The sequence below is a fragment of the Triturus cristatus genome, chromosome 6 (assembly GCF_964204655.1).
Source record: "Triturus cristatus chromosome 6, aTriCri1.1, whole genome shotgun sequence".
NCBI classification, from domain to species: domain Eukaryota; kingdom Metazoa; phylum Chordata; class Amphibia; order Caudata; family Salamandridae; genus Triturus; species Triturus cristatus.
In genome coordinates this window covers 243512063-243536506 of record NC_140589.1, presented here as the reverse complement: position 1 = coordinate 243536506, position 24444 = coordinate 243512063, and the positions used below count along the sequence as shown (strand labels likewise).

At 41.7% G+C, this 24444-nt stretch overlaps 1 protein-coding gene across 2 annotated transcripts in view; it reads left to right on the top strand.

Moving 5' to 3' along the window:
* The window catches only part of KLHL29 (kelch like family member 29), a 1101789-nt gene that overhangs the window by 904090 nt on the left and 173255 nt on the right, over positions 1-24444 (top strand). For both annotated transcript variants that reach the window (XM_085610611.1, XM_085610612.1), the window contains exons 8-9: positions 9362-9561; positions 15441-15700. In XM_085610611.1, coding sequence (XP_085466737.1) covers positions 9362-9561; positions 15441-15700 — 460 coding nt within the window. The remainder of the gene's footprint in view (positions 1-9361; positions 9562-15440; positions 15701-24444) is intronic.

The window sequence follows — 24444 nt, the reverse complement described above, 5'->3', positions numbered from 1 at the left end:
TGTGTGATGAGGGCAGTGTGTCGTGTAACTTACAAGCAGTGCCTTCGAACCACAGTGGAAGCAGCGGTGTGGATGTCGACGTGGAGCGACATCATCAGGGATACCAGTGTGGCTGTGTGAAGCGAGGCGGTGTGAAGTGCATTGCCCACAGGTCACGGTGCAAACAACGACTCAGTAGCGGCGTGGGTGAGACCAGGGTTGAGGTGCGAAGTGCGGCGGCGCCCTCTGCGGTGCCTTCAGGACACGGAGCTGACAGCGGGGTCAGTGACGGCGTTGGGGTGCTTTTTCTTCTGTTGCAGCACAAAACACACAGTTCCAAGTGCTGGTAGCAGATGAACTTGAAGTCTTTGCTGTTCCTGAGACTTCTTGAACAGGGGGCAAGCTCTTGGAGAAACTCAAATAAAGAAGTTGCACAAAGTTCAGTCCAGTCTTTTATCTGCCCAAGACAGAAGCAGCCACTGCAGGCCAGCACAGCAAAGTACACAGCAAAATAGCCGTTCTTCCACACAGGTTCTCCAGCTCTTCTTGGCAGGTTTCAGAGTCCAAAAGAGTTCTAAAGTTATGGGGTCTGGGCCCCAATATTTATACCACATTTCCCGTGGTTCTCTTGTGGCAGAGAGTCTCTGTGCTTAGTCCAAACCAGTTATGTCCTCTCTGGCCCAGCTTGCTGGCAGGAGGTGGAGACAGCATTGTGTAAGGCAGACCAGGCCTATTCAGGTGCACATAAATCTCCTCCCACTACTCTAAATGCAGCCCAGATCTATTCAGCCCAGCACTGACTCATCCAGGAAAGGTAGGACACACCTCAACCCCCCAGTGGTTGTCTACAGTGAATCCCCAGCGCCTGTAACTCCAAAACCAGACAGTCAATCCACAACCCAGCAGAGAGACACAGGATGGTTAAGCAAGAAAATGCGTACTTTCTAAAAGTGGCATTTTCAAACGCTATAATTTAAAAAACATCTTTGCTAAAAGATGTGTTATTAAATTCTGAGTTTAGAGAGCTCAAACTCAATTTCTCTATTTTGTCCCCATGGGAAGTGATACTGGTAAGGTGTTACAAATTAACTCCCATTCTATCCTATGGGGCAGATAGCCTTTCAATAGTGAAAAAGGATATGTTACACACACACCAGTAAATGACCTACCTTTCACATACGCTGCACCCTGCTCAAGGGGGTGTCTTTGGCCTACCTGAGGGGTGCCTTACATGTAAGAAAAGTGAAGGTTTGGTGTCTGGCAAATGGGTGCACTTGCCAGGTCTATATTGCAGTCACAACTGCACGCAGACACTGCAGTGGCTGGTCTGAGACCCTTTGAGCTGCTTGTGTGGGTGGCACAACCAGTGCTGCAGGCCCACTAGCAGGATTTGATTTACAGACCCTGGGCGCACACAGTGCACTGTACTAGGGACTTAGTAGTAAATCAAATAAGCCAATCATGGAAACACCAACCAATATTAACAATTTACCTTAGGAGCACTTGCACTTTAATACTGATCAGCAGTGAGAAAGCGCGCAGAGACACTAAACCAGCAAAAACAGAGTCAAAACAAGGCGGTCAGAAAGTAAAAAGAGAGGGAGAAACATGCCAAAAGATGGCAGGTCTAACAATTCCATAGAAGATAAACATCTGTTGTCCTTAGAAGTCTGTTTAGGGGTTTCCCATCAGTAGTCCTGTGTCCTATTCCTTTGGGTAATAATCCATATCGTAGCTATGACACATAGGTATGCTTTCACAGCAAATCAGGGTTTTAGATCTTCTTCTGTACTTTCCAGGCTTGAATAACAGATCAGTGAGTCAAGCATGGGGCGTTTAAGTGACCAGCCTTGCATTGCATGGGAAGGTATGCCTAACCCAACTATTTTCTATACCAAGTATCCTTCTCTCCCTTTTACTACAGTATAATTTCACAGGCAACTTTCATCAAATTTCAACTAGGGAATGTTTTTCTTGCCAGGGGATCCCTGATTATCTGTTTAACACCATAGTGTTACAATTATATTTACTACTTCCATAAGAAACCAAGAGGCATAACTCTTTCCAGAGAGTAGCATAAAAATATTCAGCAGAACCTGCAGTGGTCTAAGAAAAGATGTGAAATAAATGTCACATTTGTGGACAAGCTGGAAAAAAGTCCATACCATCTTCTCCAACTTATGTCTCTTAACATTCCTTTAAACCTTTCAAGCTTTGGCAGAGCAGATAGCACAGCAGCTCCTTCTGTATTTTTAATGAGATGTTCTCCAAAGCCCTGAGGTGTATTTAATATATAAGTCATAATTAAATGTATGAACTATTAAATGCTAAACCACTAATATCTTTTTAATAGTGAGATCATTCAAATTAAGATCAATACACATGTTAAATGTCATTTGAGTGGCTGTCACCAGCCCGAGAACCTAATTGTGAGCCGAAATCAATTTTAATAGGGGTCAAGACATATGCCGGAAACTGGTTAGACTTCTGTGTGGCACACAGTCAGCAGGCAAGGAATTATGGCCAAACATAAGTATTCCTACTGCCTAAACCAATAGCAAAATAAAAGTGTGTAATATTCTCCATTATGAATTCAGGGGAAGGGTCAGACGGAGTTCCTAATCCAGTGTCATAGGCAGGGCAAAGCAGTGTTTCAATGGAAAAACCTAAGCTCAAAATAGGAGCCTTTTACCAGGGAAATGGGTGGTAAGTATTTAAGCACTGCACAACTATATTTAAATCATTAAAGATATATATTTTTAAAAATCCCACATCAACTTAGTGGAGAGAAACATTTCATAAATAAAATGACAGAAAAATGGTTGTTCTTGGATTCAGAAAACCAGAGAAATGATTACAAAAATCAATAATATAAGTTAAAAAGCACCACGAAAATACAAACTGGATCTGGTAGACTAGGAACTGGGATTGCAGGGGAGTAAGCGTACTTGTCTCTGAGGGCTGCAGGCTACTGCTTGGAAAGAACCTTGACCAAGGAGAAGTACCTTGAGCACAGACAGAGAAGCATGTACTGTGTACTGCCAGAAAGCCTAAGTAGCAGGCTGCAAATAGCCATTGGGCAGGAGGGAAGAACCTGAGCTCTTAATAATTGGAAGAAGAACAGTCAAAAAATCAGATTCTGAAACATTTGGAACATTTTATTGGCCAGATGACTCTAAATGAATACTCGTGATGGCTAGGAATAGAACACTCCAAACCCCACGATACTTGGCTTACCAGCCACGGAGAAATCATTGTTTGAATGACCCAATGTTTTTGCAGTGCCCTGGATGGAGGGCAACCTTACTGCTCTACATGGCTCCTTAATTATTCCCATGAGAGGGCCAGGGCCCCAGGTGGGCAGCCATCGGAAGCATATTGTGCTCTGCGGATCACAACTTGCTAGCCTTTGGGGAGATCCGGGTATCAGTGGTAAACCCTGCAGTTCGGAAAGTACAGCTTCTGGGAGATAGAGGAACGGATGAATATTCCCCGAGCCATGGCATAACCAAATCAAAGGAACAGGAAGTGCAAGATTCGTCTCAGAAGACCCTAGAATGAGACAGAAATGTGCTTATTTGGTTTGGTGTTACCCCATGAAGGTCAGTGGCATCGCCAGGAAAGTGTTTTGTGGGCTCTTGGGTGCTGGCAGTAGTGCAGATGCCCCCAAAGAAACCTTACTTTAAAAATGTGATTACCACCCTAAGTCTTCCGGTTCATGCAATGCATGACCCCATGAGACCGTTTTGAGACACTCTTGAAGCTGGAACTTTTAGTCTTATGGTTCTAGGGGTGCAGGATATTTGTTTCAAGGTCCTGTTGCTGCTTTACTGCTAGGGTAAAAATAGAAGAAATATTCATACTGGGCATAATATTGAAAATGTAAATATTGGCAGTAACAGTGAGTGATTTAGCATATTGTATGTCATTGAAGTCTTGAAATCTACTAATAGTGTTTTCACTGTGTTTTTGACCTTGTGATTCTACCATTGACTAATGTAGTGACACCCTGACAAAGCCAGTAGGCCTGACATTTGATAAATTCATCCCTCCCTGTTGTAATAGTCACATAAGGGATTATTGTGTAATAGGGTTTAGGGCTTGCAGGTGTGCAGATCATTATGGAAGCCTCCCGCACAGGGGTTCAGGTTACCCCTAGCTGATCTGTGGGACCTTTTGTTAGTGTACACCCCTCTCTTGGTTGCGAGGCCCTTTAGAGGGTATCGCCATAGCCATTTTCACCTGCCATTCTGTATATAGATTTTTAAATGTGTATTTAGTAGTGGTTACAGTAAAGTACTTTCATTTTTTTATAAGTAAAAGCTAACTGGACAGTGATTATTTTTCTCAATCTCTAGCTGATTGTACACCTCTGAAATGCTCTGCCTCGCTACCCTGAGTCTCAAGGGGTACTTGGTGCCCACTTAAGTACTCCACAGTAGGAGGGCACAGGACACAAGCGGCGAAAGGTGTTGCAGTTGGGGCCGACTGCACCCACTTATTCTGGGACCCTCCGAGTCTGTTTTCTGGCAATGGTAACTCCTAATCCAGTCGTAATCTTGGGCCCAAACCGGCCTACTTCCTCAGCTCTTCGTGTTGTTTTTTGTAAGTATCCAGCAATCTTTGCTCTTGGGTCTTTCGGAGGGGTAGAACCACAGAGCAAATGTGTGAAGTTCAGAATTCCCATCCAAGGCTGACCTATTTAAATGTGGATAGAACCCTAAGTTGTTCTAAGGGCCAGCTTTTCTCTGTGGTCCCAGCACAGACTGCCACCAAGCAATTCCGCCTAGGGTCACTATTTCACTGGTTAGTTTGTATACTTGCTAACCTGGAAGATTCTAGCAAGTAATTCCTCCTTTTCTTCCGGGCAGGAGGCCAAGGCATACTGTTTGCCAGTTTTTTTTTCACACCTCATTAAAGAGCCAAGTTATTTTGCTGAATGGAAAGGAGCTAAGCAACACTGAATGAATTACTGCCCAAGATCTCGGGCACGGGAAAACACATTTTGATTAAATCAGCTGTGTAATGTATTTAACAAAAACTGCTGAAATTAATTGATAAATACAATAGCGAAGAGAGGCGATTGAATAGCAAAATCCATGGAACAATATATATTTTTAGAAACAGCAGGCTTTTACCTTATGCAGTATATAGGAAGGGAACTTTTGGTGGCCTTTTAGTGAAAGGCCAAACCAATCGAAATAGTAAGCATGTTCTTCTTCGGGACATTACGTAGCCAAATCTTGCAGGCTTCCAGCTAAGAGTCATTTGTGCCAAACGTGGCTTTATATAAACATCAACAACAAAAATTCTATAAAGTACCTCATTTGGATGGTGTCAATCTACACTGCAGCTCAATGTGGCTTTTACATCACTGGTACGGTTTCCACACCATGGTAATGTGGCCTCACCTAAACTTTAGACAGTTCGACAACTGGGGTTGGTCAATGTACTACCTTGTTTAGAGGTCAAGGCAGATGCTCTGCTGATGTTTAATGGCTTGCCACAATTATAATATGTGAGGGAGATCCCTCATAAGATACTCCTTCTCTATTTCTGTTTTATGGATGTGTGAAGCGCGTGGCAGCCCCAAAAAGTGCTTCCCAGTGCTAGAAAAATAGCAAAGTACAGCTGAAACGAGTTAGAATTGCAACATTGTAAGTTGCTTGCAGAAACTCTTTGGAAGCCCTGAGACGGGAGAGAGGGAGAGATTTCCTCAAATTGGGAGCAAGATAACTATAGGAGCTACCTTCCTGTCCGTCTCACAAGATTAAAATAAGTTACTACAGCTTGGTTCTGATCCCATGAGTCCAAGGTCTAAGCCTGAACCAAACTCCTGAGGTAAAGATATTGTGTCTGATACAACGCTTTGAGCACATAACAAAGGGCCAAGATTCTGATCCATTTATCAATGGTGAACCAATAGAGATCACAAAGTAGAGCTTAGACAGGGGCATGTGACACAAAAGGCGGGCCGCGGTGTTCTGGGAAGAATGAAGTCTTCAAAGAGAAGACTTATTGGCACCAGGGGAGAGCACATTGCTGTAGTCCAAACAGGAGATAATTGCCTGTACAGTTATCCTTTCAGTAAAGTTTGGAAGAGAACAGAGGGATTTCCTCAAGCATCTGCGGAGACCAAAACAGCTAGTGGATAATCTATTTCTTTTTTTTTATCAAGCAGGAGCTCGCAGTCCAGCTAGATGCCTTTAGGCACTGGCAGCAGTCCCACTGGCTCTGGCCACTATGATGGACCCCAGAGGAACTATTAAGACCTCAGATGTAAGGCAAGGTTTGAGCGTCGGTAAAGAATTGCCAGAGTCTGGGGACAGAGTGATGAAAGTCTGGGTATCACCTACATAGAAAATATTGTGATACCTTAAACTTCAACAATGTCTACAAGGAGGCGGACATAGACACTAAAAAGTGTCCCATAGTAGAAAGCTGAATATGAGGGCTCTGTGCAACAGTTAGTTTGCTGATAATTAATTTTTGATGCTTCCTTCTGTCCGCTTTGTCAGCTGACGTAACATCAAAATACACCGTGTTAACAGAGGCAAAGAAAGAGGGGAGTTGTATGAATCACTACTTTAAAAGAGCTTATTGTGGGTTGGCACTGGTCTGCAATCCTTAGACCTTGGGGTGAAGATTGTTTGAGATACTGCACAAAACTTTGAATCGAATCCTTCCATTAGGAAACCTATCGCTGCAAAAGGCTTATTAATCAATGGAATTTCATAGCCTCATTAGGAAGTCTGTTCTTCCTTAATCTTTTCTCCACTTTAAAGATGTTTGGAAAAAATTATATAACCCAGTTGTGGTGCAGCAATTTCTGGCTGGAGTATTCGCGTTTGTCATTTCTGGACAACTGTATGCTTCTGTGAAAAGGTCTTCACCCCTGAGGACCACCTCATTGCATACCCTATAAACACTTTGGGGAAATAGGAGCATCCAATTCATGTTCTGGAACTAATGTCCACGAGACCATAAGGTGTGCGGTAGAAATTTTAGGTAAATGTAAAGATCGTTAGCAGCTCCTGACTGTGCATTACTGCCTTAACCTGCCTACAACTGGGGCTGCTTGAGTGAACGCAAAGCAGTGCTTTTCTGTAAATCATAATATAATATTTATGATACCTAAGGAGAGAAAACACCATTGAGATATGCAATCAAATTTTACTGACTTTAGAATGACACTCCATACCTAGGTTTGATTTGGCTGCTGCAAAAACAACCTTTGTAGAGATCAGTGATTTTGCGATCACCATCGCAAGTCTGTCCCCCTAGTGGCGTTTGTAATAATTGCTGGAATCAGTGAGATTTTCAAGAAATAACCTATTCCCCTCTACCATTTTAATCTGAGTGACAACATATTTTAAGTGTATTGGGAAACTTTAAAAGGTTTGATCCAAGATGGATGGGTTTCTCTTGTCACCCAACTTTAACTTAAAACCCCATCCAGATGGAGAAAAAGTGAAAATGATGTAGAAAGTTACTTTTTTATGACAGTACAGTAAGGCTTTATTGGCATGGCGTTTGTGGTTCCAAATATTGCTAACCCACAGATGAATCTTCCAAAAATAGTGTTGCAATAAAAACGATCTATAAACCTAATGGACCAGCCGAATTTACAGAATGCAAGACTCCTTTCATTCAAACCTCAGTAATTCATTCAAAGTTTTGGCCGCCATTTCACTTTACTTTACACTTAGTGACCACATGCTATAAGTGTCGCTTTTCGTCCTTTCTATGCTTGAAAGCTTTGGTTCATTTTTTCCATCAAACGTTTTTACCTAAGAGTCCCAGCATTCAATGAAGTTTTGGCCCCAAAAATCCACTGTTGGCTGAAGGTGACCTTGAGTTTCATCACTTTCACAATGAATGAAAAAACATTGAGCAGCTAAGTTCTGAATAATTAACAGTTTTTTTTAATGCTACACTAGTCGTCATCGGCAACGCGATTTGTATTTCTTAATAAAGGTTTCATTTCATGTTACAAATTTACGAGCTGGCCTTCCATATACTAAAGAAACCCCACATAATTAAAAATGTAGCCCGTTCTCTTCTGGGTGGGGCCAGAATTGTTTTTTTTCATCTGTTTCTCTTAAATGCACAATGACATCGCTATGGGGCATCAACTCATGATACACTCATTATCGAATGGGTGGAAAGTGGTGCGGTTGAGTGAGTGGAAGGCGTAAAGTGCTAGGGATGATGGAATAGGTATAGGTAGCAAAGGTCATGGGTTGTTCCTGCTTTCACCTGAATGGTTGAGCGAGGAGGACATTCTGAAAATGCAAGTGGATGATCAACTTTCATTGTAAATACACCAGAAAGTCAAGTTGCTCATTTTATATTTAGTGTTTAAACCGGGTGAAAAGGGCAATAACTATTATTTCAAGCTTCCTCTAGGCAATGCGGATACGCTGTGACCCATGGTCTTAAGGAAGAAGAGGAGCTGCAGTCATTTTAATCCATTAACCAAAGAAGAAAATTCCCAACTTTAATCACAATTTTTTCACTCCCCTAATATGACAAATGTATTTTCTTTCTTTTTAGGTATAAGAGCCCTTAGTATTGTAGCCTCCCCAGAGGATTCTGCACAGTGGCGGTCTCTTACAAGCGCTAATGCACACTTCAAATGCAGGGGCACTTTGATCAGAAATCGTTGAGCACTTTAAACGGCAAGATCCTACACCACAGTCCTCAGAGCTCACAAAGGATGGCTGCTGGCTTCCTGTGGCAGAATGGGGTGTTTCCCCCTCCCTCCTTTGCTCTAACCATTTTGTCTGTCTATCTCGTCTTGTAGTCAATTTCCAGTCAATGCCATTAATAGCTTCCTTTTAGTGCCTAGAAGGGAACAATATATTTTTAGAACAATCAAAGGTGCATTTTTTATAAATGTCACAGAATCTGGATCTATTCCATATACTTCCAGTAAACAGTGGTGTGCTTTCGCTGCTTATCACATCTTGAAATTCAAGTATAGTGGAAGCAATCAAGGTCAAAGGGGACATGTATTTTCCCTTTAAATCTCCTTGCTGCCCTTTCTACAAATGTATTGGTTCCCTTTGAAAGCTAACACTGTACCTCATTTCCATTCATGTTAGTGTTTCCTTTTTTTGTTTGCAACCTCTTTTTTTGCATGAGAATGCTGAACACTAGCAATAACCTGAATTTGTTTCTTTGTGCTGTTTCAATTTTCTGTAGAGCTTTCAACCCTTCTCTTTCAGCTCCAGGTAAAGTCATGTGTTCAGCCATTTTAAACGCTGTGATTCCTGTTACTAAAACATGCCAACTCTGATTGAAGGGATGTTCTAGACTATGTGGTGAAAAGAACCATCCAGATTGGTCTCTAAGAGATTCATTGTCTGCCCTTTGCCAGGTCTTTGCTGGAGAGTACTAAAGTTGGGGAGAAAGTGGAGTTGGCTGTTTCCAGCGTCAGTGCAGAAGTTTTGGAGCTGCTATTGGAGTTTGTTTATACAGGTTCCCTGATCATACATTCCGCCAATGCAAAAATCCTCCTAGAGGCTGCAAGCAAGTTCCAGTTTCACACTTTCTGCAAAGTCTGCGTATCATTCCTCGGTAAGTTCGCCTGCTTTGTTTCTGGTTTATCCCGTGAGCACTGTCTTGGCTTGCACTGGGGTGCTGTCTAAATTTGGTGTGCCTGGTGCAGACTGGGACAAGTATGCCTGAATACACTGAAAAAACGCATTGTTGCAGGTGTGACATCTTGCAGCTAGTGCTTGCAGTGAGGAGAGATCATTGATGAAAGAGCAGTTTGAAACAGCATCTCTGTCTTTCACTGGAGGCAGACTGGCCTCTTTTTGGAAAGGCCGGGGTCGGGGGGAGGTGTCCTGCAACATCCATTTCCCCATTCAAAAGGGCACCTCTGCGGTGCATAGTCAGGGTGACTGCAGACTTTGTCCACGCACGCATGTCTGTTCTCATATTTGCACTGCACCTCACCCCTATGCAAAATAGGAGATGCCCCCTTGAGATCTCGCAACAGCATGATCCGAATTGTGGAAGATGCCACATAAGCGTCTGCATCCCCTTCTGTAATACCAGTGTGCCCCAGTGACACAAAAAGCAGAAGCACATACATGTTGCATTCACCGGGACACTTTTTCTAATACTGCCATTGTCTCTATCCACATCCTAGCATAACAGTGTCAAGTGTTGTGTTGATCCACGGAAAACAGGCTGTCTGACAAGGATAATTGATTTTATCAGACACATTAAAAATACATACTGATGTTATAGATCCGTAGATAGGCCTGCTTCAATGGGGTACCTCACAGGACCCTTCCTCAGACACAAATTAACATATTTAATAAAACCATGTTGTAATCAACAAAAGCTGACAAGATCTGGCAGTGAGTTAGGCCTTGTATGTTGATGCCTGGTGTGATCTGTAGGTCATGATTTTGAACTGATAACACCAACGTAGTTTTCAATATTTCAAGTTCAGTAAGTGGAGTAGCTTTACAGGGCTTAGAAAAACTGTTCTATAAAACACTATTTAAATACAGTTATTATATGGAGTGAAAAGTTCCAAAAGCGATGGCTCTGCTATTTTTGTAATGTGTTATGCACTGGGGAATGCAACGTTTGTTTTGACAGGAATTACATGTTGACTGGCTTACTCATGAAAGGGAAGAATGGAGCTGTTAAACATGGCTGCCATAAACTGTTTTAGCTGCTCTTCAGCATCCACTGGGTTACATTGCATTGACAGAGTTTATCAAACTCCATATTGCAGATCAGTCTGAAGCCCCAGTATTGTGGACATGTGGATGTGCCAACTTGTACCTGAGACACAAGATCATACCTTAACAAATACTCATTCCCCTGTACTGCTTTATATTTCTAAGACTCCCTCGTTATTTTGTTCCCCTTGGAAAATTGTATTGTATTCGATAGACAAGGAGAAGTGAGACAGCCTGTAAGACGCCTCTGATAATACCTGACACTGTCACAATGCACATTACTGGAGCGATATTACCATAGGAACGCCTCTTAAAGAAGCGAACAAAAGCAACATGGCTATTGTCTTTTCTGTATTTACAATGCAGACCTACTTATTCGGTGAAATTCCTTGTAATCAATTGAAGGGCACACCCCAAGGGTGGCTTAATTAAATCTAGATGTTTATAATGCCTTTATATCGCTCTTTTACCTGCACTGATCTCAAAGTTCAAAAACTATGCAATAAAATACTTGCATACTTTAACACACACTGGAAAGATTGAGTTGCATTCATCTATTAAAAAGGGTCTCCCACAGCAAGCGTTCTCCATCTGTGATGGTGACACTTCAAGCCTGCATGTCACAAATGGAGCTGCGCTACCTAGTATGCAGTATTATATGCATAAATTATCAATAATGCTATACCTTAAGGATCTTTCCAGCGAGGGACAGTTCCAGAAACCCAGATGGCAAGTGTCCTCTGACCACTTGTGGTAAGATGCACTCTTGTGCTGTAACAAGAATCCCTGACTCGATAGCCTGCTGTCAAGCACTGTGTCCAGCATTTCCTCCCACAGTGCCCTCTGGTCGCGTCCGATGGTCATGCACAGCTAGTATTTCTCACAGTGTGTGGCTTTGAGTCACCATTACACAGAAGCCTTGCTATCAGACCTCCATTATCACAGCCTCAAAAGTGCCCTCTGCCCACTACCCTAAAAATCGTTTGTTTGTTTTATATGTGTAGGAGGCTGGTATTGTCACCCTAAGAGTCAAAGCGGCAGCCTAAATGTCGCATGTTGGCTCCTGTAGATCAGCAGACCTTGCATCTTATTCCATAAACTAAACAGTTAGAATTTACATTCTTGAAGGAAAGGGACATGTTCAACCCTTCTGATTTATGTCCTGCACTTAACATTGATTAGAGTGTTTGTTTGCACTACCTCAGGTTTCAATGCTTCAAAGATTATTGATCGATGGAAAACATGTCATCATCAACATTAAACAATATCAAAAATACATCATAAAAACAGTTGATCTTAATAAATAAATAAAACACCAAGTATTAGAAAATAGTACATTAAAAAGAATAAAAAGTGCTAAAAACCAAAAATAAGCAGTCTCCGCACACAACAATCCTCTTAGATTGGGCTAACAATTTTTGCCTAATAGACCGTGTCACGTAAAGGAATTTAGATACTGCCACCACAATGACAGTCGTAGAATCGCTTTTGTAAATCCTAAGGGTTTGTATTCGGTTTGTCAGGCCCAGGCTTCGGCACAAGGGAACAATCCTCCTGCTTCTGGGTTTAGCATATTTTGGGCAGAAAAACAATAAATGTTCCTCTGTTTCGTTCTGGAGAATACAAGAAATGCATTGCGGGTGCACAGGCTTAGCAGAATCCCATGTTGCAGTATCTAAATTGCAAAAACAGTGAACAAGCACACGCTGGACATATATCTTTTAAAAATGTCTCTGTATTAGGCACAGATTTATGCTGTGAAAAGCATCCTGTGTGGCTTCCCGTGTCGTTGGGCAATTCCTTTTGGGCAGCAACTCTCTCCCAAAACCTAGTTTTAACCATTGAGTCCATGTTGACCGGGTACTTCCCAAAAATTGGCCAGGCCTAGCTCAATCCATGATTTTTTTTTTTTATAAGCCAACCACTAAATCTTTGTGGAGGAATCCAAATTAATTATGTTAATGAGTCCCCTCTATAGTCATGTAATTCACTGGTAGTCCAAATACACACCCAATAAAGTAACAGTCTCAAAGTAACCAGCTCTGTGTCAAATGGCCTCAAAGTAACCAGCTCAGCGACAGAGTTAATATTGCAGTCCAATGTTAGTGGCCCCAATGGAGTGCCTCTCCCTAAACCAATTAAGTCTCTGATGAGGTTGTCCGAATTACAATAGCCCCATAATTCAGCAGCTTATAGTGATGTGCCTCTTGCTTGCATCTTGTACATTCATGTTCCTGTAAGGATAGGGAACCAAGAAGCCTTCTTTGTGAACCTGAGAATTGCCCCTGCTCTATCATACGTGAGGTTTTAGAAATCTGCAGGTCCAGGAACTGGAATCAGTCAAGCAAATCCCAAGTTCCCAAACCCTTTTCAATACTACCTAAATTTACAGTGCCCTTAACCCTTTTCTTCCTAATATAAGTCATCTGCTTAGTTTTTAACGGCATTGATTTCGAGACTATATTCAAAACAAAACAGACTAAATTGTCCACAAGAGTTTGGACACCCACCATAGTTTTAGCCAGTAAGAGGGTATTATCAGCAACAACAAAAAAGAGCCTGAAATTTCTGTCCTGCCAGGATAGGAGAGTAGTTGGCACAGTTGGTCAAATACTTGACACAAATTGTTAATGTAAAAGAAAAAAGAGGGAGGGTGCCAAGACACAGCCTTGACCCCGCCCTTGTCAATGAGAATTTAGTTTATTAATTCTCTTTTTGTGCCACATCGGACCTTAGTGAAGTTCCCCTCATCAAGGCACATAATGATGTTTGATATATTACAGGGAATGCCCATCCCATATAGGATCTCCCATACTTTCTTCCATTGGCACCAAAATGGGCAATCCACTCACAGGGCAGATTAGACGACTTGGCTGGGTTCTCAGAATTCCCACCACATACACTTGCTAGTCGCCACAATTTCTTCAGATCATTTTTGGATGAGGCTTCTAAAAGATCAAACACATTTTTACACTCCCATATAGTTTTATTGATTGTTTTATTTCAACGCGATATTGAGCTCTACATACCCTCATCTCCTGTCTAGCTCCTTTTTTGATTGCACTAAGAAAATTATTGTGAGCCAGTCTATAAGATGGAGTGAACCACCCATTCATGATGCCCTTTAGCAAGGGCCTTGTGGACTCTGTGTAGAAAAAACGTTGAGCCTATCGCAAAAACGAATCTACTCTGCTACAATCACTTAATTATTCCCTCAGTTCTCAAACATACCTTCCATGTGTGCGGCTAGGACTGAGTATAAGCCTAAAATATTAAACGAGGGACATAACTGTTTCATAGTTAATACTGGGGGATTATATCACTCTTGTCACACTCTAGCACTGTCGTATCTTCCATCTGCCTCCACAGCCTAACATCTAGGATGATATAGTCGATAAAGATATCATATGACCGTCTTCTAAATGTGGGGGTAGGAGTGGCATCAGGGGATGACTTGCCATTGCAGTTACTCAGTCCATGGACTAGCGTGAGTTCTACTACTTGAAGGGCAGTCCTTGTAAGATTTCTCTTCACTAAAGAAGTTAGTTCCGGAATTCCCCACATTTTATCCTCCTCATAAGATAGATCCTGGGTTATTCCATAAGGTTAGACTTCAGGATTATAAGAACCACAACGAGTTCTACAAACCTATATGGCAGAAAAAGCAAAATGATTAGCTGTATTTTAGACAATAATATTTCAGATTTGAATTTGGAAGATAAAAGACGTGTGCAAGCCCAACTGTCGAAAGGTCTATACGTTTTATTCTGATTTTTCTAATGGGTGCAAATTCATTATTCAGGGACTAGCATTTCAGTTCTAACTACAGATGTGTTATAACCATCCCTGTATTATAGATATAACATAATGTGTGTGTGCATTAAATGCATACTTCAATATAATGTGGAATCCTATGAAAATATATGAAAAGGCTTTTATAGGGTTGTAAGGTAATATATTTGGGGTATTTTCTTTCTTATAATGTGCTAGTGTGGAATGGACAAAGTGAAGCTAGATTTATTTTGTATTTTTCCATTTCCCAACCTTTTTACAAGATCTTTTCTGTCATGTCTGTCTTCTTCCATCAGTTCCTCCTGACTTTGTATTCCTCCAGCTTCCCCCAATCTGTTCTCTTGTTGCCTTCTCTCCCACTGAAACACACACTCTTCCCTCGTGAATGTTTTGGGGTTTTTCTTCGGGTCGGGCCCTGAAAGTTTGAAGTGGATTATTGACAATCAAAACATCTGCCTGTGCACTGAAGAACTCTATAATTCTGACTGCCGCTCATGTTTCTGTGAAAGGTGAAGCCAAGCCACAGTTCTTCTTGAAATTGACCCCTTTATTGAGAGATAGGAGTTTGTCATTGTGAGGCCTGTCATGTGATGGATTTGGAAGTTGCTTATTGCCAAACAAGAACCCAGTGATGTTGTGACTCACTGATCAATTACTACAAGCGATGTGTGATGAATTTTCTTGTTACACCCATGTGTTGACACTTGAGTATATTTGTAATAAGAAAACAATGCTCAGGCATTTTTAGGGTTATTAAGCTCTGCAAACCATTTTACATATAATGAAATATGTCTTCAGCTGTGATACAATTATATCACTCAGTTTGATGAATGGTTTACCTAAAAGCATTTTGAAATGAATGGAAGTGGGAGTGTATCACTTTACATATTGGAATATATTTTTATTATAATAATGTGCTGTCATTCCATCTCTTGCTTAATACATGCTCTTGTTCTTCAGAGAAACAGTTGACGGCAACCAATTGCCTCGGAATACTAGCCATGGCTGAAGCTATGCAATGCAGTGAACTCTACAACATGGCAAAGGCATATGCCCTACAAAACTTCCCAGAGGTGGCTGGTCAAGCGGAGATCCTTAACATCTCCAAGGAGGACTTTCTATGCTATATTTCTAATGATAGCTTGTACACTAAAGCCGAAGAATTGGTGTATGAAACTATGATCAAGTGGATTAAGAAGGACCCCAAAACCAGAGCACAGGTATTTAGAAACAAGCTTAACATTATCCTACTTTGATGTTATTTGTGTATTCTAGAAATGTTTGCCCATGTGCATTGGCTTTCACATATATTGTTGGCAAATTCTAGAAATCAAACATTTTTCTTGTAATTTTATGTTGTACTAGCTATTGGGTGCTAAAAAGAGCATGAACTCCCTCCTAAAAATCATCTTGCTTGATGTAAAAAGGATAATTTAGTTTTAATCAAAAACGATAAGTGTGAAAAAGTCAGAAATGTACTGCCTTGATATTACTTCTTCATTTTGAGAAGCTTCCCGACTTTTATCCATCTCTCAAGGAATTCCAGGAGGGTGCCTGGAAATCCACATCAAGGGGTATATAAATCCCCTCAAATATAGGTCCTAGTGCCTAAGTTGCCCACTTTAGCATCTGATCGCTTCAGTTTTAGTAGCAGCATTAGGACTTATAAAATTGTGATGCCGGGCTTCACAATCTGATATCAAAATTGAATATATGTTAAAGGGGGCTATAAATCTTTGAAAATTGAATGTAACTTTGTAATTCAAATATTTAAAACCCCTCCTAATATACACAATCTTGTATCCTCTCCCACCCATAATTAATGTACAGCTAGGCTCACGCTATACATCTATACATAAAGAGTTTTAGGGTGTTCACCTACCTTTGCAGGGAAGAACTGAAATAGTTTCTAAACCCCTCATACCATTAACTTTGTCCAAATTTGCTCATAGTGGTGATCCTCTTTGCTAAAAAAACCATTCTGCTATTCCTTATTCTATGAAATGGAATTACGAATCTGCTCCTGCAAATGTATTCATTTGTGCTCTTAAATTGATGAAAGGTCTGCAAATAGGTTTTGTTTATCATGCTCTTAATATTTGAATTGAAAGCTTTGCTGATTAAATCAACCCTATGAAGAGACAACCAAGATAAATTCAATTGGTGTCAATGGAAATGAAAATTAAAAGTGGAGATGGCAGAAATGTAATAAAGTGATTTGAAAACCTGCTTTCCACAATATCATGTAATCCATACTGTATTTCCCAAGAGAAGAAAGGCTTTATACAATGCAATAAAGGTTTTGTATATTACAAAAATAAACTTTTCCACCCCAGAGTGCCATCTTGGAAGCATGCAGCACAGTAAAACTAAACCATTAGATAATATTTGGACACACTTTGAAAGCCACACTCAGACTTGCCTGGTAAATTAACAAAATATTCTTATACTGTGGTAGACTGGGAATACAATTTTGAAATATGATGCAGATCAAGGTGGACCACAGATTATCAAATTCTCAATAAATGTGCTTCCTAAGGATGTTTTAGAAGAAGTATCAATTAGTATATATACCAGTCTCAGTATACAGCTTTGATTTCATTTCATTGTAGGGGAGAGAGCAAAGTGATTGAGTGGTTGGTGAGGTGTGGTATTTAGGCAGTAGAGGTGTGGAAGTGCTTTGGATGTTGGTAGTAAAAGTTTGGATACTTCCTAGCGAACTATCATGGTCTACTTTATGTGCACTCCTAGGTACTAATTTAAATACAACCTTCTGTAGGGCTGTATAATTGCACTTTTATCCTGCTTAGTTCTAGTTAGAGGCTTTTGATGGAGAGTCTATTGAGTGTAAAACTTCTGATTCACACTATACAGTGGCCAGGAGATTTTAGCTTGAAGGCCCAGCAGGTCCCTCTAAATTTTCCTTCCTGGACCTTACGAACAACTTGGCTAAACCTACATATTTTCCTTGAAAAGGATTTGTCTATCATTCCTCTATTATTTTCTTCAGTTTCATGTCTCTTATGGTTATTAGAATATTGAACTGGGACTCAGGTTGAGTAGTCATTGTTAGGATTTCTTCATTCTCAAGCCTCAGTTACAAAGAAAATGAAGTTTTAAGTGCACTTTTGATTTGTATCTTTAATAAATAAAGTACATATAAGTTAACCACAGTAAAACAAAATTACATGAGGGAGAGATATGCTCACTTTATCTAAACGTCCCTCCATCTCTCTTAAGCCACTCTGCTACACTAAATGCATAAATCATAGCCACATTTCCCATGGCTTGATTGAAGCACCTCTTCTAACCTCACACAAAACACCCAACGCTTCCCACATTATTAGCCCAACCACATTCTGTTCTTAGCCGCCCAGAAGTGTCCAGTGCTCTATCTGTGTCATGATGCACTATACAATTTCTACACCACAATTCAGTCAGTTATGTTATTAACTATAAACAAAGTACAGTATAGTTTCTAGAGTAAAGTTTAGCTGAAAAGGGAGGGTATGTGACGTAGATGATACAGGCAAGTAAGAAGCATTTGTGACCATAACTTAAAAACACACTGATGTGCATCACACTGCAGCCAAAAAAGCTTTGTTCATTCACACAGTCTTTTATCTGTCTCCCACACTGAATATGCACATCTGGATGTTTCAGATGGGAGAGTTTGAGGGTCTGAGGAACTGAAGACGCAAAGGACTTTGGGACTCCTAAGCCCACTCCAGCTGTGCCCAATATATCTGTGATTACACAAATGTTTGTCCTGACATCCTTGGTGTGGTATTCCCCCAATTCTTTTGACTTCACTCCCTGATTTTTGCTGCACTTCTTTTTGTTGGCATTATGAGTCTGTGTACTTTACCCTCGCTAACAAATATTAAAGTGCTGGTGATCTCTCCTTAAAACATGATAAAATTGGACTACACCTAATTAGCACATTGAAATTACTTGTACTTTCCTGGTAAGTGGTACTTCATGTATCAAGGGCTTGTAAATTAAATGCTATTAGTGAGTAGCAGCTCTCATTATGCCACCCACTAAGGTGGTCTTTTAAAACTTGTCTCGGGCCTCTCAATGCAGCCTGTGGTGCAGCTTTTAAACTGCCATTTTGACCTGGCAAACTAAACCTTCGCGGATCTGTGGTGTAGGCTTCGCGGACCCCCAGGGCTATCTGGACCACAGGTTAAGAATCACTGCCCTAGTCATTTGGAGCCAGGACCAGAGGAAGAGGAAGAACCAGAGCCAGTTTTGGGGTAGGTCATGTAATTCCCCCTCACAAGGACTTGGCACCAGGTATAAAAGTGGGACCGTATGAACCTCTCATCAAAATACTCTTGGACCTGTGGAAGATTCAGAAGGACTGCCCTGCTGCCAAAAGGACTACCCTACTGCTGGAAGGACTGCCTTGCTGTATGAAGAGGTGGACCTGCTTGCCTTAATCCCAGGCTACCCAAAGTGGCTCCAAGGATCACACGCTTCCTGCAACTGCCCAGCTGACCATGACCTTCCTGAGCCCTGCTGCTGACCTCTGCTGGAGGAAGTCCTGATATCCAGTAGGTGTCCTTCAGGCCCTGGACCCTTGGCTGGCATAATTGTGAACTCATCCTCAAGAAAAGGTGGAAATCCTGAGGTTTGCGCTCGTGACGTGAAATGACCTCTTTGCGCTAAGAATTGACCATCCACAACAACCACCAATGCAAAGCACCAGCTGAAATGCATTTCACGTTGACAGTGACCACCCGAGACAATCAACCAACATGAAGCTTCAGCAACAGCCGGCTATTTGTTACAGCAATGACTGTCTGCAGACACTGGACCTGCCCTTCACGCTGAATACCTCTTCCTTGCAGCCCTCTCCAACGCAAACAGAACTCTTCCCATAGGACTTGAGAGGGCAACTTGTCAGCTGGACTAACCTGATCCCTTTATTTTACATGCGCGGAATCACAGTCAGCCTGAACTTGTGACTTAACCCCGGTCTAGTGCAACCAGAAAAACCGTCAGTGGCACTTTGTGCTTCTTGCTGCTATTTTCACTTATTATTTCTTCTGATTGGATTTTCTTCGTTTTGGTGTGTTTTTTAAATTTTTTTATTTAGTCTGTTTTTCACAGTTGGTTTAGGATTTTGTTGTTGTTTACACCTTTTTACTGTTTGTGTGTTGCATAAATTCTGTACACATTGCCTCTAATTTAAGCCTGACTGCGTTGTGCCAAGCTACCAGAGGGTGTAGCGGAGGTTAATTTAGTGACTTTTGTGGTTCACCCAGATAAGGAATGTGGTTGTTAACTGAGTGGGGCTTCCACCCTTTCACTAACAACTCAATTTCTTACAACTACCCTTCAGGCACACATTTCAGAGATCTCATTTGCACAGACATAAATAATAGAAAGCATGAATTAAAGAAAAACAAGCACCGGTGATGCCTGTAGGTGTGACTTGTATATGAAAGTGCCCCTCCATCATTCATGAGTTTAGGTACTCAATAAGTCATCATACATGCACTTTGTTGTTCATCCATCGCCTTGTACATCTATTCTTTTCTCCTCTACCCCATTATTATATTCACCCACTAACACTATTACAATAAAACAAACTCAACAGCATTTCCAAGATAAATCACAAAAATAAAAGTTTAATAAAGAACACCTGCTGTATCTAAACTTGGTGGGCACATTCTTGCAATAGCAAATACAATTAAACCAGCCAATGTCCATCCTGTAATGGAATTGTACATAGTGTATTCTTGTGTTAAAATTCCACTATTTACAACATTTTCAGAACCAATGTGTGGCTTTCTTGGAATGGTAAAATAATGCTACAGTAAAGCCAATACCATTTCATAATTAGTTGCCTGGTTTAGAGGCAGTGGCTGTATGGGATGCGGCTTACTGCAGATAAAATGAGCAGCCTATTAGCCCTGTTTGTGGAACTATACTATGCTCTAAAAATGAAAAGAGAAGATGAACAAATGAAAAGTGACCCATAAAAGGAAAATGTGATAGAACTAAAGGACTTGCTCAGCAGCCGTGGCTTTGAAGCACACTCACCTCATGCTGTCATGGATGGAAGCAGAGCATAAATCACACCTATACAGACCAATGGCAGAGAGCTGAGCCAAAGAGCGAGGGAGAGAGACACAGAGAGAGACAGAGAGAGAGCGAGAGAGAGAGAATGTATGTATGTATGTATAGACCTGGCTTTTTCAGTGGGTTTACCCCCAGGCTTTTTGACCTCCTGTTTTTCTTTCCTTCAGGACTCTGGGCACTTTACCACTGCTAATCAGTGCTAAAGTGCATATGCTCTCTGTGTAAATTGTGTTTCCCTGATTGGTTTGCTTGACTTGCTACTAAGTCCCTAGTATAGTGCACTGTGTGTGCCCGGGCCTGCAAGTCAAATGCTGCTAGTGGGCCTGCAGCACTGATTGTGCCACCCACCCAAGCAGCCTTTCAAAGGGTTCTCATACCTGCCACTGCAGTGTCTGCACGCAGTCTCTATTGCTATGTTGACCTGGCAAGTACACCCTCTTGCAGTCCCTAACCTTCCCTTTTCTTACATGTGAGTCACCCCTATGGTAGGCCCAAGGTACCCCTGTGGGCAGGGTGCAGTGTATATGAAAGGTAGGACATGTACTGATGTGTGTAACATGTCCAGATAGTGAACTACAGTGAATTTCGTTTTTCACTATTGAAAGGCCATCTGTCTCATAGGATAGAATGGGAGTTTATTTATAACATCTTATAAATATAACTTCTCACTTGGACAAGATAGAAAGGTGAAGTTTAGTATGTCTAAACTCAGAAGATAAAGATGCATCTTTTAGTAAGGATGATTTTTACATTTGGTGTTTGAAAATACAACTTTTAGAAAAGTAGATATTTTCTTGCTTAGCCATCCTGTGTGCCTCTGCTGGTTTGTGGATTGACTATCTGGCTTTAGAGTGACGGGTGCTAGGAATGTGCATTCACTGTAGACAGCCACTGGGGGGGGGGGGGTTGAGGTGTGTCCTGCCTTTCCTGGGTGAGTAAGGGCTGGTCTGAATAGACCTGGGCAGCATTTAGAGTAGGGGTAGGAGATTTCCTTTCACCTGAATGGGCCTCGTCTGCCTTACACAATGCTGTCTCCAACTCCTGCCGGGAAGCTGGATCAGAGAAGACCAAATTGGTTTTGACTGAGTACAGAGACTCTCTCCCACCATAGCACAAAGGGAAATGCTGTGTAAATATTGGGGCCCAGACCTCAGAACTTTAGAATACTTCTGGACTCAAGAGGAACCTCTGCCAATGAGAAGAGCTGGGAAAACTGAAGGAGAAGTACTGCCCCTTTGCTGTGTGCTGGTTGGGGTTGCCCTGCAGTGGCTGTTTCTACCAGAGAGGATAAAGAATTTGCTGTGTCTCCTTCTTGAAGAAGATCTCCAAGGGCTTGAAGTAGAGCTTGCCTCCTGTTCTGAAGTCTCAGGATACAAAGACTTCACCAGCAACTCCCCTGAACTCCCTTGCTGGGAGTTCTGACCTGCCAAGAGGTGCCTGTTGCTGAGTTGGGCCTCTGGAGTGTGTTCCTGCTGCTGGGAACTGGAAAAGAGATGCAACTATGAGAAGCGTGACACATCGGCACCTGTTTCCAATGCATCGCCGCTGTGCCACTGAAGGAACCGACGCAGTGCCTGCCCGCGGCTGGAGAAATCACCACATGCTGAATCCTTTACACCGAAGTCCGAGATCACTGCACCGATTCCGATGCAGGCCCTGCTGTATGGCTGCAAGAACCAACGCATTCTGGGTGCGCGGCCAGGCAAAACCAACGCAGCTCCATTGCTGCTGCAACGAGAACCGATGTATCCCAGATTGCCACTCATCGCACCAGGGCACCAAGTCTACAAGGACACGGGGGCTGCAGTAAGAAACTGACGCATCACCTCCCTGCACAGTAAGAAACCGACGCATCACTTCCCCGCACAGTAAGGAACCGAAGCATCACCTCCCCTTCGTGGAAGTAAGGAACAGATGCAACACCTCAACTGGAGTAAGGAACAGAAGCATCACCTTCCCTGCGGCTGTTTTTGTTTGACGCATCCCAGGTACTTTGTGTTGAAAGTGTCACATCCATAGTTTGCTATGGACAGAACTGTTTTTACCTTCGAAGACTTACATTTTGATTACTGTATTGTGGATTTTTGTTGTTTTGGTCATGTTTGGTTTAGATAAAGTTTGCGTATTTTTCGAAACTATGTGGTGTCCATTTGTGTTTTCACTGTATTACTGCATGTGTGCATGAATGCTTTACACACTGCCTCTGAGATAAGCCTGTCTGCTCGTGTCAAGCTACCAAGGAGTTGAGCAGTGGTTATCTTGGGTGTGTAATCCCCTCACCCTGACTAGGAAAAGAGTCCCTACTTGGACAAAGGTGCAAACCATTGCCAATTAGAGACCCCCATTTCTAACTATATATGCGTGTGTGTTTATATATACTGGTATATATTTATATTAAAGAGAGTGAGGGAGACGTTATAGTTAGGTGAAAATGTCAGTTGAACATACCATTTTACATTTTAAACAAAAACCACTGAATATAGTCATCTCAAGTAACTATAAATCTTTCCCCAAAGTAACTATGACTCGTGCCCCCCAGCCAGATTGAATTTTAAATATAGAGATAGCATTTTTACACAACAAACCATTGCCTGGACAGGTTACACTTACATTTCTGACTTGAAACAAGATTAGCCCACTTTGAATCGGGAATTAGAACACAGGCATTCAATAGTCATGTCAGTCAGTATCGTCAATATAGCATCAGTGGTCGATTTGAACAATATTTATCAAGTTTCACATGTTTATTCATTTTTGTAACTGATGCAAACATTGCAGAATATGTGCTATTCAACCAGCTGGTTTTAAAGGGAAGGCCTGTGGTGTAAGATTACAGACCAGTGGATTGATTTAACTCAGCAGTGAAAGTAAGCAACTCCCTGCTTGTTAAAATTCCTCTTGATCATTTGCTGCTGCTGGGAAAGAGGCCACTGGCAGGCTGTTACATCTGGAACAAGGTTTATTTACTTAGCCTTGTGATATACTGTCTTCATGTTTGCTTTATGGCATACACGTGGGTATCCTGGTGGTAATTCCTTGAAGCTCTTATGACAGCTTTATGGGGCTGTAAATCAAATGAATAGTCACGGATTAACCTGTGGTCGGCCTCTCTTCTAAATAGTTGTCTTGCCTTAATGCCTGTACAATTGCTGACGTATTTTCATAGTTTGTCTTTACTTGTTTCCTTTCTTGCTTGCCCTATTTCTGTAATAATAATCAGTTCTTCAAGAGAGATGGAAACAAATGTGCCTAGCGTGCAGTGCAAATTGAACAGGGTTTAAACATGGCTTTGGTTCCTAAATCCTTCCTCCCACATTGTGATGCGAGTATAATCTCTGCATAAATCGCATGACAAGCAAATGGAGCTAGTAAAGTTTCCCAGCCTCTGACAATGTATTTCTCGTGTATTGGCTCTCGGGTGTCCACTCAGTAGCAAATGAAAAGGGCAAAGTATAGGCACTGATAGACTTTTCCGGTGAGTGGATCTGTCAGACATATTTACAGAAGCCTTAAACATCTGTATTGGACCTGCAGGCGAACATGGGCGTTGAGTCACCAAAATGGCAGCAGTGATGGTAGTAATATTACTCAGCCCTTTGACTCTATTATGACAACACATTGTTGACCTGCTGTCCCACTTTTAGCTCCTCAACAGCGTCTTATTTGCTGTTGGTGGAACCTGGAGACGAAAAGGGAGTGAAAACTACTGGAAGGAAATTATTCTTTTTTATGTAGCTTTTAGATAGCTCAAACTCGACTCGGAGGTATTGGAGCACTTTACATGAGCACCAGTTACATTACACAAGGATGCATTCATTTTTTGGTAGGCATGGGGAGATTCAGAGATTTGCCCAGAATCACAGGATGTTGA